This window comes from Aplidium turbinatum, chromosome 12 (genome assembly GCF_918807975.1).
Source record: "Aplidium turbinatum chromosome 12, kaAplTurb1.1, whole genome shotgun sequence".
Classification (NCBI taxonomy): domain Eukaryota; kingdom Metazoa; phylum Chordata; class Ascidiacea; order Aplousobranchia; family Polyclinidae; genus Aplidium; species Aplidium turbinatum.
The window spans coordinates 14,821,960-14,835,958 of record NC_137483.1 but is presented as its reverse complement, the minus strand read 5'-3'; the positions used below and the strand labels follow the sequence as shown (position 1 = coordinate 14,835,958).

The window sequence follows — 13,999 nt, the reverse complement described above, 5'->3', positions numbered from 1 at the left end:
TCATGGCATGCTACCATCAATACAGAAATCTCTCAGGCGGCTGTTGCGTGGACATTCCAATATTTTTTTTCTTTGGCCTTTTTTTGTTTCAAGTACCGGTAGTCATTTTCTTGAAACAATAGGCACGACACTAAATTGAATTGACATAAAGTAACCTCAATAACTGGTTTGAAGCAAGGTTATAGCCTTTATATAAAAACAAGAAACAGTGATTGCAAGAAATGGGCAAAAAGAAAACCTATCCTGACCATTTAAATGGTAAAGACGTTTTTTAGAGTCGTACTGTAATTATCAAAAGCTGGTGAAATGCAGATAAAACTGGGCAATTTTCGGAGCTGCAGCGACAAATAAATTTGGTGGTCTCTGGCAACACTGGTACATTTACCCTGTCGTGGCGGCAGGCGCACAATATAGGCTAGTCGTGGGTCTAATCATTTAAAGTGAAAAACTGGGCTATTACTAAGCAAGGGTCGGTTAAAGATGGATTCAGATTGTTCCGTTGATGAGACAGATACTTTCTTAAAAAGTCTGCTGAAGAAGCGGTGTACAAAGCCTATGGTAAGTGTAAATAATTAGGCTTAATATGGGTCCCGAGGTTTTACTGAGGTTGTTTGAGGCAAACGTATGTGATTTCCCTGCTTAGGCTACTTTTGCTTTGAAAAAAATTGTTAGTGTATTTTTACAGTTAACAAAATAGCGCTTTTGTCTTTTCAAACGACATCCACTGAAGCTCGTTGAAGTTAAAAGTGCGTGGATTGCCGGCACGTCCTTTGCGATATCATTACGAGATTTTCCAATAGTCTAGCTTAGGCTTAGCCTACAACTGTTAAAAAATTGGTGAGTTTTGCTCCTGAACGGATTACTAAACACAATTTGATTCATATTTAAAATGCACTTAAAAGTAAAAATGTTTGTGCATTAGCCTAGTTCAACTGCGGCATAAGTAATAAGCACTCTCTGCATAGGATCATCTAAGAACATGATAATTATCATACACATGAAATATTTTAAAACTGATGATTCTTCGTTTGAGCTTGTCGGGCTGATTTTTCATCCTTCCTTAACTAATAGAGCACAGAAAGTAGTGCATGCAACCAAAGTTATGTTGAGTTCTCAATAATAGTCATAGTCTGAAATCTTTGATGTTTTTATGATTTCTTTTTTTGTGATATAAGTTGATCCAACATTCTTTCATAAATTCTATTGCTTTGATTTAGTTAAAACAGCTTCTTTCGGCAAGTGGACCAACGTTTTTCTTCTTTTACAATAGCTTTAATAGACAACTGGTGTAAACCTGATGGAAAAACTTCTGGCAACACTGTTTAACACTCATTTAAACTGTTGTGAGTTAAATAAGTAGATTACTATTACTTCGATTATTTTATGTAAGCCTATAGTTTCTTTTGGCTAAGCTGTGTAGGTTTGTAAACATTGTGCTTCTATTAGGGTGGCTTTGAAATGGATGTGGGGCGGGCTATAATTTTAAATTGGATCTGGCAACCCTGATTAATCATCACGCACTTAATTTACTTTATTTTGAAGTTTTGCCTTATATATTATATAATTAATATTCACTTTGTAAATATTAAGCTACCCTTCACATTGTGTGCTCGAAACGTCGCACATTACAAGATAAAAGTAACAACGACCGACCAGAACCACGCACAGGTTTGGTATGCAAAAAACTTGCACGTTTCAACATCGACGTAGCAGCTCTAAGCGAGACCAGATTTTTTGAAGAGGGCAAGATCAGAGAAAATGGATCTAACTATGCCATCTTCTGGAAAGGAAAGAGTATTAACGAGCCGCGCGTTCATGGTGTTGGACAGACCACCGCCTTATGATATGCCGCCTGAACAAATCCGTAGACCAATCAGACGCATAACAACAAACATTCCCCATCACCAATTTGACTGCAGCAAGTTTCGTTATCTCAAGATTTTGCAATTCTTCCCAGTAGCTTTTGATAAAAACAATAAAACATGCATGATTTATTTTAACATTCCAAATAAGGCCATAGTGAAGCCCGATAGACTGCACTCTGAGAAGCAAAGTCCGCTGCAACTTAAGCAAAAATTAGTTACAAATACAACAAAAATTGGTAGGATAAAAACGACCAAGCAATCATCAACCTTATTGAAAGTAAACTTTATACACGACTCACCTTTGAGAACAATCCTTCTCCAAACAACAAACTAAAACATCGACAAGCTGCCACATCATGCCAAAAAGGAATTCGTAAAGCCCAAAACAAGTGGAAGCAACAGAGAGCCACACCTGCAAAAGTATGCCTACCGACGAGATATGCGCAGTTTTTATGACAAAAATTTTTTTTTAACTTACTTAAATCATCATCGGGTAGTCTAAAGACACAGCTGACTCAAGCATTATCACTAACACTAAAGGAATCATTGATCACTGCACTCACCTCACGATTAATGCAATACGCCATCTTGCGATATTCACACCATCTAGACCAGTGGTTCTCAACCTTTTTGTTTTGGCGGACCCCTTTTGGTACCTTCGAAGCGGTCGCGGACCCTTAAAGAATTGTATCTGACATTTTGGTATATCGATTCTCCTACAATGGAATCAAATGTTTCATAAGTTTCGAAACGACACACGTTGAAGAATTTGCTGAACTCGCTGACGATTGATGATATTGACGAAATTGTGTTATGAGCTTTTTGTTGGCACACAACATCAAAAATCAGTAGACCAATTTATATGTTAATTTGATGTTTTTTTAGGAATTTTATCAAAAATCAATAGAATTTTGCGACCGTTACAAACAATTTCTCCCTTTTTTAATTTCTAATCAATATTAATTCGTTATAAGTTTAATCTTTGTCATTGCAAAACTGTGAGCGGTGATAGACTGCTGACTAACGTTTGCAATTCTAAGTTAAGCATTGATCAATAGACTGCTGTCTCAAGAATTAAGTTGAACATAGCCTTATTAAAAAAATTATTTATATGATACTTTTTTAGTTAAGAAACCAAACCAAACCTTTGAACTTTCTAAAGACATCGCACCAGTTCGTTGGGAAGTAGGCCACATTTTGAAAATCACGGTAATACACAAATAAAGCACAGCCAACCAATTTTTAAATTTCGTAATTTATCAATCATGCTGCAAACTCGGAAACTTTCACAGACCCCCTGAAATTGCTTCGCGAACCCCTTGGGGTCCGCGGACCCCCGGTTGAGAACCACTGATCTAGACTGAATGAACTCAAAAAGGCTATCAAACGCAAATGAAGAAAAACAAAGCTAAAAAAAACCTTCAATTGAAGTTTAAAATTTAATTAAAAAATTTAATGAAGTTTAATTGGACTAGTTCTTCTGAGTTTGGGCTACAGTGAGAGTTAAGATTAGCCTATGTCTGCCAATGATAATTTTCAAGGGTTGCCAGTTCAGCGGTTTTCACTCGCGAAACTGCTGGGTGCTTTGTTCCCCGCTTGCGGTAAATTTTAGCAGATTTTGTGGTAGCGTTTGGTTGTTTTTTTTTAACCGACTTTAATAGAATAAATAAAAAAATTGATAGTAAATACTGCAGATCTCAACGTCTCTTGTATTTTTGTATTAAATAAGTCTATTTTGTGTCAAGATAGCAAGTATTGTTCAAACAACAAAGTTTACACTGATTATTTTGTTTTATTAAGGTTGAAAATGTCGCTTTTCTCATCGTCAGCACGTTTGTGCTTGCCTGCAGTATGATTCAATTTGCTTGGGCCATTGCTTTGGAGTTGTTTTTCGCCGGACTTTTATATGCCGATTCCACCACCGAACCTTCAAATATATTTGGAATCAAGCACTTTCGAAGAACATCTCCTATTTTTTTGTTTGTATGTGGAATTTTGGTTTTACTACATTTAGTAAGTATTAGTCTATCTTTTCTGAACAAAACTGCAACGAGTTGAGGTAACCTTTAGCCAGAGAAATCAAGGACGTGCCAGGAAGCGCAACTTAGACGATCTCGGCTCTGGGAGTAGAACGCGTTATGCAAAAGTATTCCCAGATTTTTTTACATTTCCAGACAAAAAGCTATTTTAATGACGTAGCTCAAAAATCAGCCAATCATTTCCAGTCAAACCTCAACCAAAATTTGCTATAAATCGATCAGAATTTTAATAATCTTCTTTGGATAATGAGAACAAAGTTTATGTGACTTGTTATGCTTTACTGAGGGTGTATTTGAAATTTACAGCAAATAAGGTTTACCAATCAGAATTCAGAAGGCAAGATTTAAATCAACTGATTGCAGTCATGCGATTCATGCACGTTAGAAAGTAAAGTAATTGAACGTTTCGCCGTCGCCAGTGTGACCTAGGGGGTTCGAACTAGGGAATAATCATTTCAGTGGCGTGCTTTTGATTCTCACCCCTGCCATTACTATTTTTTCTTCTGTAAGTACCAAATAAAGTTCAATGCAAGAATCAACTCTCTAGCTGAGCGATAAATTGCTCACGATGCTGCAGTCATCAGCTGGTTCATGGAGAAATTGTCTTATGTTGTAGTAGGCTATCTACCAGTCAAAATACCCCATCCGCTGGAACGACCTACATATTACAAATATGCGAATAAGTTGTAGGTAGACAGAGACAATATGGAGAGAATTCTAACCGAAAAAAAACACAGAAATTAATTTTACTCCTGCTGCTTCCTCTTGTGCAAAATTTCTCCTTTTGCTCTAAAGTATAAAGTAAGTTCTCCAAAAACTCTGTTTTGCAACTATTATGTGTTCGATGTAGGCTACTCACTTTTGTACAGTTTGAGTGGACCGTATGTGAATCTACTGTATGGGACTGAAATAAACTCGATTGTGCTGTATTACGTTTTGTTGCCTATCTTGCGAATTGATTGGCTCCTTTCAACAAACAGTGTGGCTATAGCACTGAACGAAAAACATTTCGTTACAACAATATTTTACAATACAATATTTTGTGTTGTGCCATTTGTTACTGAACACGTTGCGTTTACCTGTTTCTGCCCCCTTGATAAAGTCAGTCGTGCTGACTGACGAAACGTCGGTAATAAAAGCTAGGTATCATTCTTAACATCAGGAGGTAATCTAGAAGCCTATAGTCACCAGATGAGCGCAAGTCACTTTACTTACATTATTTTGTTTTTTCATCCAAAGGTTGGTGGGTTGCTTACTTCACGGAAAAGGTATCATCACTTTAAAGGAAAATACTCTATGCAAAGATACGTGTTTTCAGTTGCTTTGGGAACAAATGTTATTGTGTACTTCATCGTAGTCGTATTCTGCGTAGCTGGGAAAGATGCTCTATTGTTACATCAAAGCGCTGCAATGACTACACTCCAAGTGGTTGAAAATGCGAGTGAAGCGACTCTGAGGCGAATGACCTATTATCAAGTAAGGTTTTGTTATCAGACCGGAGGTCTTCATTTAATTTTCCAAACACCAGCTGCACTTTATTTCTGACTAACTCGGACAGTGGACACCTTTGGATGGTGAAAGGGTAGACCCTGGGCTGCAGAAAGTCAAACTACAAAATAAATTGGTCACGTAAAATTTAGCTGCAATTATAAAAAGTTTACTTATTGAACTTCACAGCGCTAACATTTGATAAGTGTCGTGGTACTCGATAAGTCATATATTTCATTGCACGTTAATTTAAATAGCAGGCTACGTCATGTTCATTTATGCATGCGCAGAAAAAAATGGTTATAGGCCTACTATAACTTCGAGTAATAACTGTAGAGTGTGTTGAACATTCGGCTAATACGTTATTTGGTTCTAACAGAGTTTTTTTGGCTGTTGTGGAACTGAAAACGTAACGGACTGGCTCGTGCCAAAATTCTTGGGGATTCCAGACTCCTGTTGCAATCATGCACTTACTTCCTGCGATCACGCAGTAGTTACTTCGGGTAACATCAAAACTGTCCTTGTAGCTTCAAACTTTTCTTTCATATATAATGATGGCTGTAAGGAAATAATACCAGCTTACGCCTACTCAACGGCGGTATTGGTCGCGGTTAATGTTGGCATATTAGTAATATTTTTTATCGCGTGGATCACACTGTACAAGCAGAGAAGCGAAAAGGTTGGACCAGTAAAAGCAGAAGTCAAAGTCGAAAAAAGTGTTCAACATGGCAAGCGGAAGACGTCGCCTATGGACGAGAGACACTCACCAGAGGTGGAATAAGTTTAATATTTTGCTACGAGGCTTGTTAGATGTAATGCGCTTACGGTGGTGTATTTTCATGTAATAGGCTGGTTGGTTTTGAATCTTTATCCTTAGACTGACAAAACCTTGAGAGGTTATTCCTGGTGGTTTCACATACTTGTAGAGGCTTTTGACGCAGGGTCGATTAATTTTTTTTTACTGCATTCACTAAGCGCCGCTAAATAGAAAGCAGTCCTTGAAATGCGTTGCTCAAGCGCACAGCCTGAGAGCCGAACCAGGCTTTCGGAACACAGTTCTCTGGTCATGTGCCATAAGTGACGAAAGCTAGTGCAATTCGCTATTTCCACAGCAAACTCGCAGCATCAAGCTAAAACAGGTTGTTTTTATTTACATTGTGAAGTTAGCAACGATGATGCTGCTAAAAGCGAAGCTCGATCTATTGCATACTTGATGAAGATGATTTCGCTGAAACCGAATCTATTCTTACAAATTCTGTAAAGTTTTTATGCACTTTGCTGCTTTTAATGTGCCTCGAAACAATGCTGAGTTGTTCTTTTCCTAAAATATTGCAAGTCTCGTCATCTATTACAGACACAAACGCTTTGTTAGACTTGTAACGATCTCTTGCACTATACCGTACCGTGCTGTATATCATTAGCCTACAGTTGCTGAGCCCACTTGGTGTTTCCAGCCGTTCGAGCAAACTGCGTTTGGAAAAGTTTTTCGGCACCAATGCAAAATTAAAAACACTTCAAAAAATTTCCATTATGTCGACATGTTCGAGCAAAAAGATGTTACTTGAGGCTTAGAACATTAAGCCTAGGCTGCAGTCCTAACAATAGAAGTCACCATGTTTCTTGCGATTTCACTGCGTATTTTGTCTCCAAATTTACACACACATCTTGACCAGATTACTTTCTTTGGCAAAATTTTTCGATGCAGAAGAGAGGCTACTTCTTTGTGGTAACCAGCACCAGCAGGATTTCCCTTGACAACAGCCTTTTTAGTGAATTTATTGAAGTCAATGCATTGTTTTGTGACAAAAAAGCAATGTTTCTCAGATTTCCATGTTTAGACGCGCTTGCATCACATGGATCTTGTAAAAACCGCCTTCACCAGTGAGTTGCGTGTAGACTGCGGTGTAGGTTAACATTGTACGGAACGGGGGTAAACGCGGACCTAATTATACCTAACTGATCATCTGCTCGTAAACGCGAAAAATATGAATTATTGGCAGTTAACATCTTAGAAATTTGGGAGGAGCCATGGCCCTTTTGCCCCACTCCCTAACTATGCCTATGCACAGAACACTAACAACTGAATCAGTAGTGTAATAAAGTGTGAAATTATCGAAAGCAAGACAAAAAACAGTTAATTTTGACGCCCTTTTACCCAGTTTCAACAAATGTAATTAAAAATTAGGCTTATTAAGCTTTTTTTTATTACAGAAATGAATAGGGGTAATTCCCGACTCAGATCTACTAAGCAGGGACTACTGTATTTGTGATCAAAACAAGGCAGAATTTTCTGGGCCATTCTCACCAGATTAAGTGCAGTCAAAAATTTCACTGAAATGATGAAGTGTTTATTTTGTATTCTTGCGCTGTGCAGCTGGACATCTTCACTAAAAATGCTTCATTGTAGGCCTAGTCTAGGCTATTTGTAGACTATAGATTAGTGTTATTAAAGTTTTTAACTTTTTCAGGCCCCTCGCCCACATCACTATCACGATGGATGTCAAGAAACTGTAGTCGAATACTCTGATTGGAAATCTATGCATCGAGGTGCAGAAGAAGCAAAAAGGAAATGGCCACAGAACGTGTGACCAGTAGGCTACACACTGCAAAAAGAACTTGTCAGTGCAAAGTGTTGGCAGACAGAGTGGTTTTTATATCAAAAATAGTTATTTTCAAGTTATTGACCACAGTTATTCCTAACCTTTTTGTAGGTAGGCCTGTAGGCTGAACTGTGTTCGCTAAATTTTACTGTTTTTACTGATATTGTAAACGATACTCTGAATGTAAGGTTACAATGCTCAGTGGTAGCCTATCGCTTGCGTTGTCCATACCTTATAGAAAAGTTCTGTTTGTGTAAAGGCCATGTTGTTTTTTTTAATGTAACTAAGTTAGGCTATAGCTTACTATGGTTGTTTTTTTAGGACAGCGGTGTCAGAAACTTTCGGTTTAGTTATTCATCCAGTTAGTGTGTTCAAATAAAGATTCCAAATCTTGGTGTTTGCATGCTTGTGTTTTGTAGTTATGGACCACTTTCATTAAATTTTACTAAATTATAGCCTGGCCTACACTAACACTGCAGTCTGTAAGCGACACCTTTGGATGTAAGACTGCGATGTTTAGTGGTAGGTACCAGTACCTAGAGATGCGGCCTGATTTGTCACATTTTGCAGAATTTGATGACTGAATGAATTTTTCTAAAAATTTATCCATTTGATAATCGCTTTTTAATTGTAATTTAGCTGGTCTTCCGCAAAAATGTAATCAACGACAATGTCAATGCTGTACAAAAAATAAACTGAACTGAACTGTAGTTTCTTTTAAAGGACGTCAGCAAATTTGTGATTGTACATCTCAGGGGGGTCTAGGTGGTACTTTTGGACCCGAGCCGGATTTAAAAGATCCCCGCGACTTCAAACATTATCAAGATCTTAATATAATCAGATCTAAAGGAATTGCCATCAGAGGTTAAAACAGCCACTTCAGCCGTCAGATGGTAAAGTACCGGGCCCCCTTCCGGGTAGCCTATAGTGATTTCCTTAACCACGATTTATTTTTTCAAAAACACGAAATATTTTTCTTCACCCACTCTTTAATTCTGAATATATATATTTTTTGGTGGTAATCACTTCTAGCTACTTGCATCTACATCATAGTCGTAGGAGATGGGGTGGTCGCTACCCCGCTGAAAAAAAAATGTCGCAAATTTGGGCAAAAATGTCCAGTTATTTGGGCAAATCAATTTTACCACAATGTTTCAACGCCTCACCAGTTTAGAAACTTTACATATGATAATTGTTGTAATTTATGAAATACATTAATATTTTCCAATGAATGTAAATGTATTATCATCGACTTTGAAAACTGTTGCATGTGGTATTGCAATCTGGGCAGAATGATAAGTTTCGATTCGACAACTGCAAAATAGAACTGTAAAAAAGCACAGTTGGGAAACAGAGATAAGCTTATTACTGAATACTGATATTCACTAACATGTAGGCTGCATTTTTTCATGGGTAAGATTTAAAAGCCTACTGGGTACTGGAAACTTTATGAGGTTTTTTGTTTTTTTCTCAATATCCTGCTAATGTAGTGGATTATAAAAATCATTTGGGCAAAAATGTCTAGTTATTTGGACAAATCAATTCTTACCATAAGTTTTCAACATTCTACCAGTTTAGTAACTTTATAGTGTTGCATTTTGTATAAAAAACATTTTGCTTTGAATGTAAAACGGAGTATCGACAATTTTGAAAACTTTTATATTTGGTATTAAAATAAATAATATGAGATGTTCTACTGGTGCAAATTAAGCTAAACTATCACAAAATGTATACAGTAGAACATCTCATATTATTTAATTTAATGCCTGGTGAACAGCCTCATTCAATTTTTTGGTATTAAAATTTGGGCAGAATGTTTCGATTCAGTATTTGCAAAATAATGCTTCGACAAGCTGAGATAAGCTTATTACAGATGTTTATTAGAATATCACACTAGCCTACATTCCTTCATTGGTAGAATTTTGAAACCCTGCTCGGTTCTAGTGAGCTTATGAAGTTTTTGTTTTTTCTCTATATCCCACTAATGTAGTTGTTTGTAAAAATATTTGGCCAAAAATATCCAATTATTGGATAAGTGGATTTTACCATGAGTTATGCTATGCTCGCAGAACTTGACTTAAATACTGCAAAGCAGTGGCGTAGCCAAGGGGGAGTTGCAACCCCCCTTTGGCACGTGTATGACGTCACGATATTGAGAATGATGCTTTCAGTCTACAAAAGATTTGCTTAATTTTAAACAAATCTGCATTAAAAGAGCGAGTTTTGCCAATATCAAATATCTCAGCCAGGAATTAGAAACAAGAAAACGTAAAGACTTATCTTTATTTCCGAAAAATGCCGAAAAAAACATGATTTTATCCTTTTGCTATGCCACCGGACAGTACCATTTTTCAGGAATATTCATACCCACATTTTTGTTAAAAATGCTCACAGAGTGCACCAAATTCAATGTAATTTTTCAAAATTTTCTGGGGAAGACCCCCCGCCGCTGGCTGTCGTCTAAGGCGAAACTCCCCTCCCCCTTCAAAATTCCTGGCTACGCTACTGCTACAAAGATAGCTTATCATTTTTAGATATGGTCTAACAAAATAAGCATTTGTTATGAACTTTAATAATCAACAGTTGTGAGGCCGCATATAGGCTACACCACTTTTGTGAGCGTTGATCCCGGCCACTAACTATATTTAGGCTATGTACAAAGTGAAAAATTATATTGAATGAAAACAACCTGTGAATTTTCCTGTATTTAATTTCATGTTTTTATGAGCTATGGTTTAACTGCTTTCTATATTGAATTTTTTTGTATAAACTGCTGTTTGTCTTTGCCAGTCCCAGGGTTGATATGCTCAGCTATTTACTATCTATGACACAGTATTAGAGCAACAACAATCAAATATAAAGACACTTGTTATGTTGTTTTGCCATCCAATTCATGCAGTTAATGTATCAGGCAATGTAATCAGTGCTATTTTTGTGTCATGTTTTGGTAATGTGGTCTGCATTTCATGGCAACAATTGAGTTTGAAGTTATTATATGGGAGTCATTTTTCTTCAGTGCTTGTGATTTGAGTAGGCCTATAGCTGCTTAATTGTGAAGTAAGATTATCTTTGTACTGATCTTCTGAAAAAACATTGACTATGATTTCATTGTAATATAATTTCAATATTTTTGCTATCAAAAGTAGTTTTGCCGAAAACTGCAACAATTTTAAACATACCAACGAAGATCGTGATTGAGAGCAAGGATTTTATAAGGTTTACGGAGAAATCCCTAAATGCGTAATTGCACAGTTGGGGAAATTCGTGGATACAACAAATCTTTGAGAATATATAAATGATATTCCTCTTAATTTTCTACTTTGAACGGCATGTGTCATCCTCATTTTAACAGCACATCAATAAAACTTTCTACACATCCTTTATCTTCATAACATTGTCGATGAAGGGGGCACGAAAATAAATGGGTACCGGGCCTGAGAAATCCTGTCAACGGCCCTGTCTACACTGACTATTAGATGACTTGATTTGGAGCACACTGAAAATGTTTCGCCTTGTCCAGAAACAAGTTGGTTGAGTCAAGCATATATTTTTTCGGCATATAGCCTAAAGTTTAGTATAGCATCGTCCAAGAATTTAGCCAGAACATTTTCCGGAGTAGAAATCATTAACACTAGTGGCGGCTCGTCTGTAGAAACTGCAGCACCCCCTGCACATTTCAGCTTTTTTTTTTGAGTAATTTCACGTTTTTTTCTCATTTTCTCTAGATCCTACCGACTACAAGTTTCATAATTTATGGATTTTAAAAAGTATTATAATTTTTTTAGGTTTTATATTTGGAAGCCCTGAACTGCTAGCTCTGCAGTTGCGATCTTATAAAAGAAGAACAAAGAGAAATTATGACGTCATATTTTGGCCTTTTCCTAAGCGAAACTGAAAGAACTGATTTAGTTTTGTCGCTGAAAACGAGATCGTGCCAAGAAGTTTTTCAAAAAAGAACAAAAAGTTTTTGCTTAATTTTTCTCCCGCCGTCTCTGTCCACCAGTAAATTACAAATTCGGGTACCGTGGCCGTCCACGCTAAAACAGACGCTTCAATTATAAGGAAAAAAGAAATGCGGCAAACTACCTTCAAGTTTTGTTGAAGAAAAATTACTACCGTAACAAAATATAAAGACAAAACTGATCATTTCAACAAATGTTATTCATCAGTAGCTTTTAATCAGGTTGACAATATACCACCAATACAAGTAAAATTTTCAGGCTAATTTTTTAAGCCAATTTCTCAGTCAATTTTTTTAAACCCAACTGCCCCTCAAGAAGTTTAACTGATACTTAGCAACTTTAAGTTCAGTTGTGGTATGGATGAAATACCAACCAAAGTTTTGAAAAGTTCGCCAAGCATTCTAGCTATTACTCTATCTCACATAATGGTCTGTCGTTTAGCAATCGCCAATTTATCGAAGTATTTAAAACTTCCAAAATAATAACAATAAGTTATTTAATAATGATAAAGCAGAAGATTGTAGCAGTTAATGTCCTATCAGTTTGCTATCATTGGTTTCAAAAAGACTTGAAAAAATAATACTTTTAGGCCTATATAAATTGCATTATTTTGGTATCCGGGGTAAAGCATATTCAGGGCCGTTGACAGGATTTCTTGGGCCCGGTACAAATTTATTTCCGGGCCCCCTTCATCGACAAAGTTATGAATATAAAGGTTGTGCACAAACTTTTATTGATGTCGTTTAAGCATTGTCATTTAACAAATCTTGCTCAATCTTAAAAGTTCCTGAACCGCAAAACTTACTATCTCTATCTAGCGGTTGCTTTCTTGAACTTTTATTTGTCACATGGCGCTAGAGTATTACTTCCCGATTCCATTGATGTTTCACTAGTCATTTTGGGCTCACCAGAAGAGAATTTACAGCACTGCAGACAGTCAAAGAGTTTTCAATTTGATTTCGGAAAGGTTTTGGCTTAGGTACAATCAGAAAAGCAGTTTTAGTCTAATTTTTAGTGCAGAAATAGGGATAGTAATCTTCCTACCTGTGCCATTTCAGTTTTTGAGTTTGAACAAATATTAGCCTGTTTATTTTGAAATTTGTGTTTGGGATAATATTCGTGGTTAGGGAAATCACTATACTAGACTAAATTCTTATTTTACTGTTTAGTGGCTGAAGTGGCTATTTTACCACCAGAAAGCTGAAGTGGGCCCGGTACCCAGAAGGGGGCCCAGTACTTTACCAGCTGACGGCTGAAAGGGCTGTTTTAACATCTGATGGCAATTCCTTTAGATCTGATTATATTAAGATCTTGATAATGTTTGAAGTCGCGTGGAATTTTTTTAATCCGGGCCCGTGTCCAAAAGTACCACCTAGACCCCCCTGTCAACGCCCCTGAGCATATTAGACTGGTTTAAAAACTACTGTCTTAGAAAACAGATTTCAAAGAGTTGAACTCTCCCAAACCTTTTCTAATAAGCGAGGGATTTTAATTGGGGTGCCCTAGAGATCACTACTTGGGCCACTATTGTTTAATGATTTTTCTAGGTGTTTAAAATATTCAGAGCCAGTGATGTTCAAGGATGATTCAAGTGTAGCCTATTTCTTAGCAATGGAAACGCCTCTAAGCTTTATGAGATGGCCAATGAGGAAATGATTGCAGTAACAAATTGGTTATTGGCAGATAAATGATCGCTTAATGTTAAAAAAAAACAAGTAGCCTACATTCCACCTAATTGCAATCCCACCAACTTACCTACGACTTTGCCCACTCTATCTATATACAAGAAACCATTGAATCTATTGATAACGTTACTTATCTTGATATTATATTAAACAAAAGTTTATTATGGAAACCTCACATGCTTTCTAACAAAAAGTGAGAAGGAATTTTGCAGTAATTTGCAAGACTAAATCGTTTTTAAACACCAACAATATGATTTGTCTTTACCACTCACTTATAGAAAGTAACTTGAGATATACTGCATCAGCTTATGGAATTATAGCCACTTAGCCTAACCATTGTTAACAAATTGCGAAAGTTTA

The 13,999-nt window shown here is 36.7% G+C and overlaps 1 protein-coding gene across 1 annotated transcript; it reads left to right on the top strand.

Moving 5' to 3' along the window:
* Nucleotides 1-409: 409 nt before the first annotated feature.
* On the top strand, nt 410-8,568 carry LOC145781393 (uncharacterized). The gene is made up of 5 exons (XM_082593186.1): nt 410-558; nt 3,666-3,878; nt 5,144-5,380; nt 5,772-6,164; nt 7,861-8,568. The coding sequence occupies exons 1-5, from the start codon at nt 481-483 to the stop codon at nt 7,978-7,980; spliced, it is 1,041 nt and encodes a 346-aa protein (XP_082449312.1). The 5' UTR covers nt 410-480; the 3' UTR covers nt 7,981-8,568.
* Nucleotides 8,569-13,999: the final 5,431 nt, after the last annotated feature.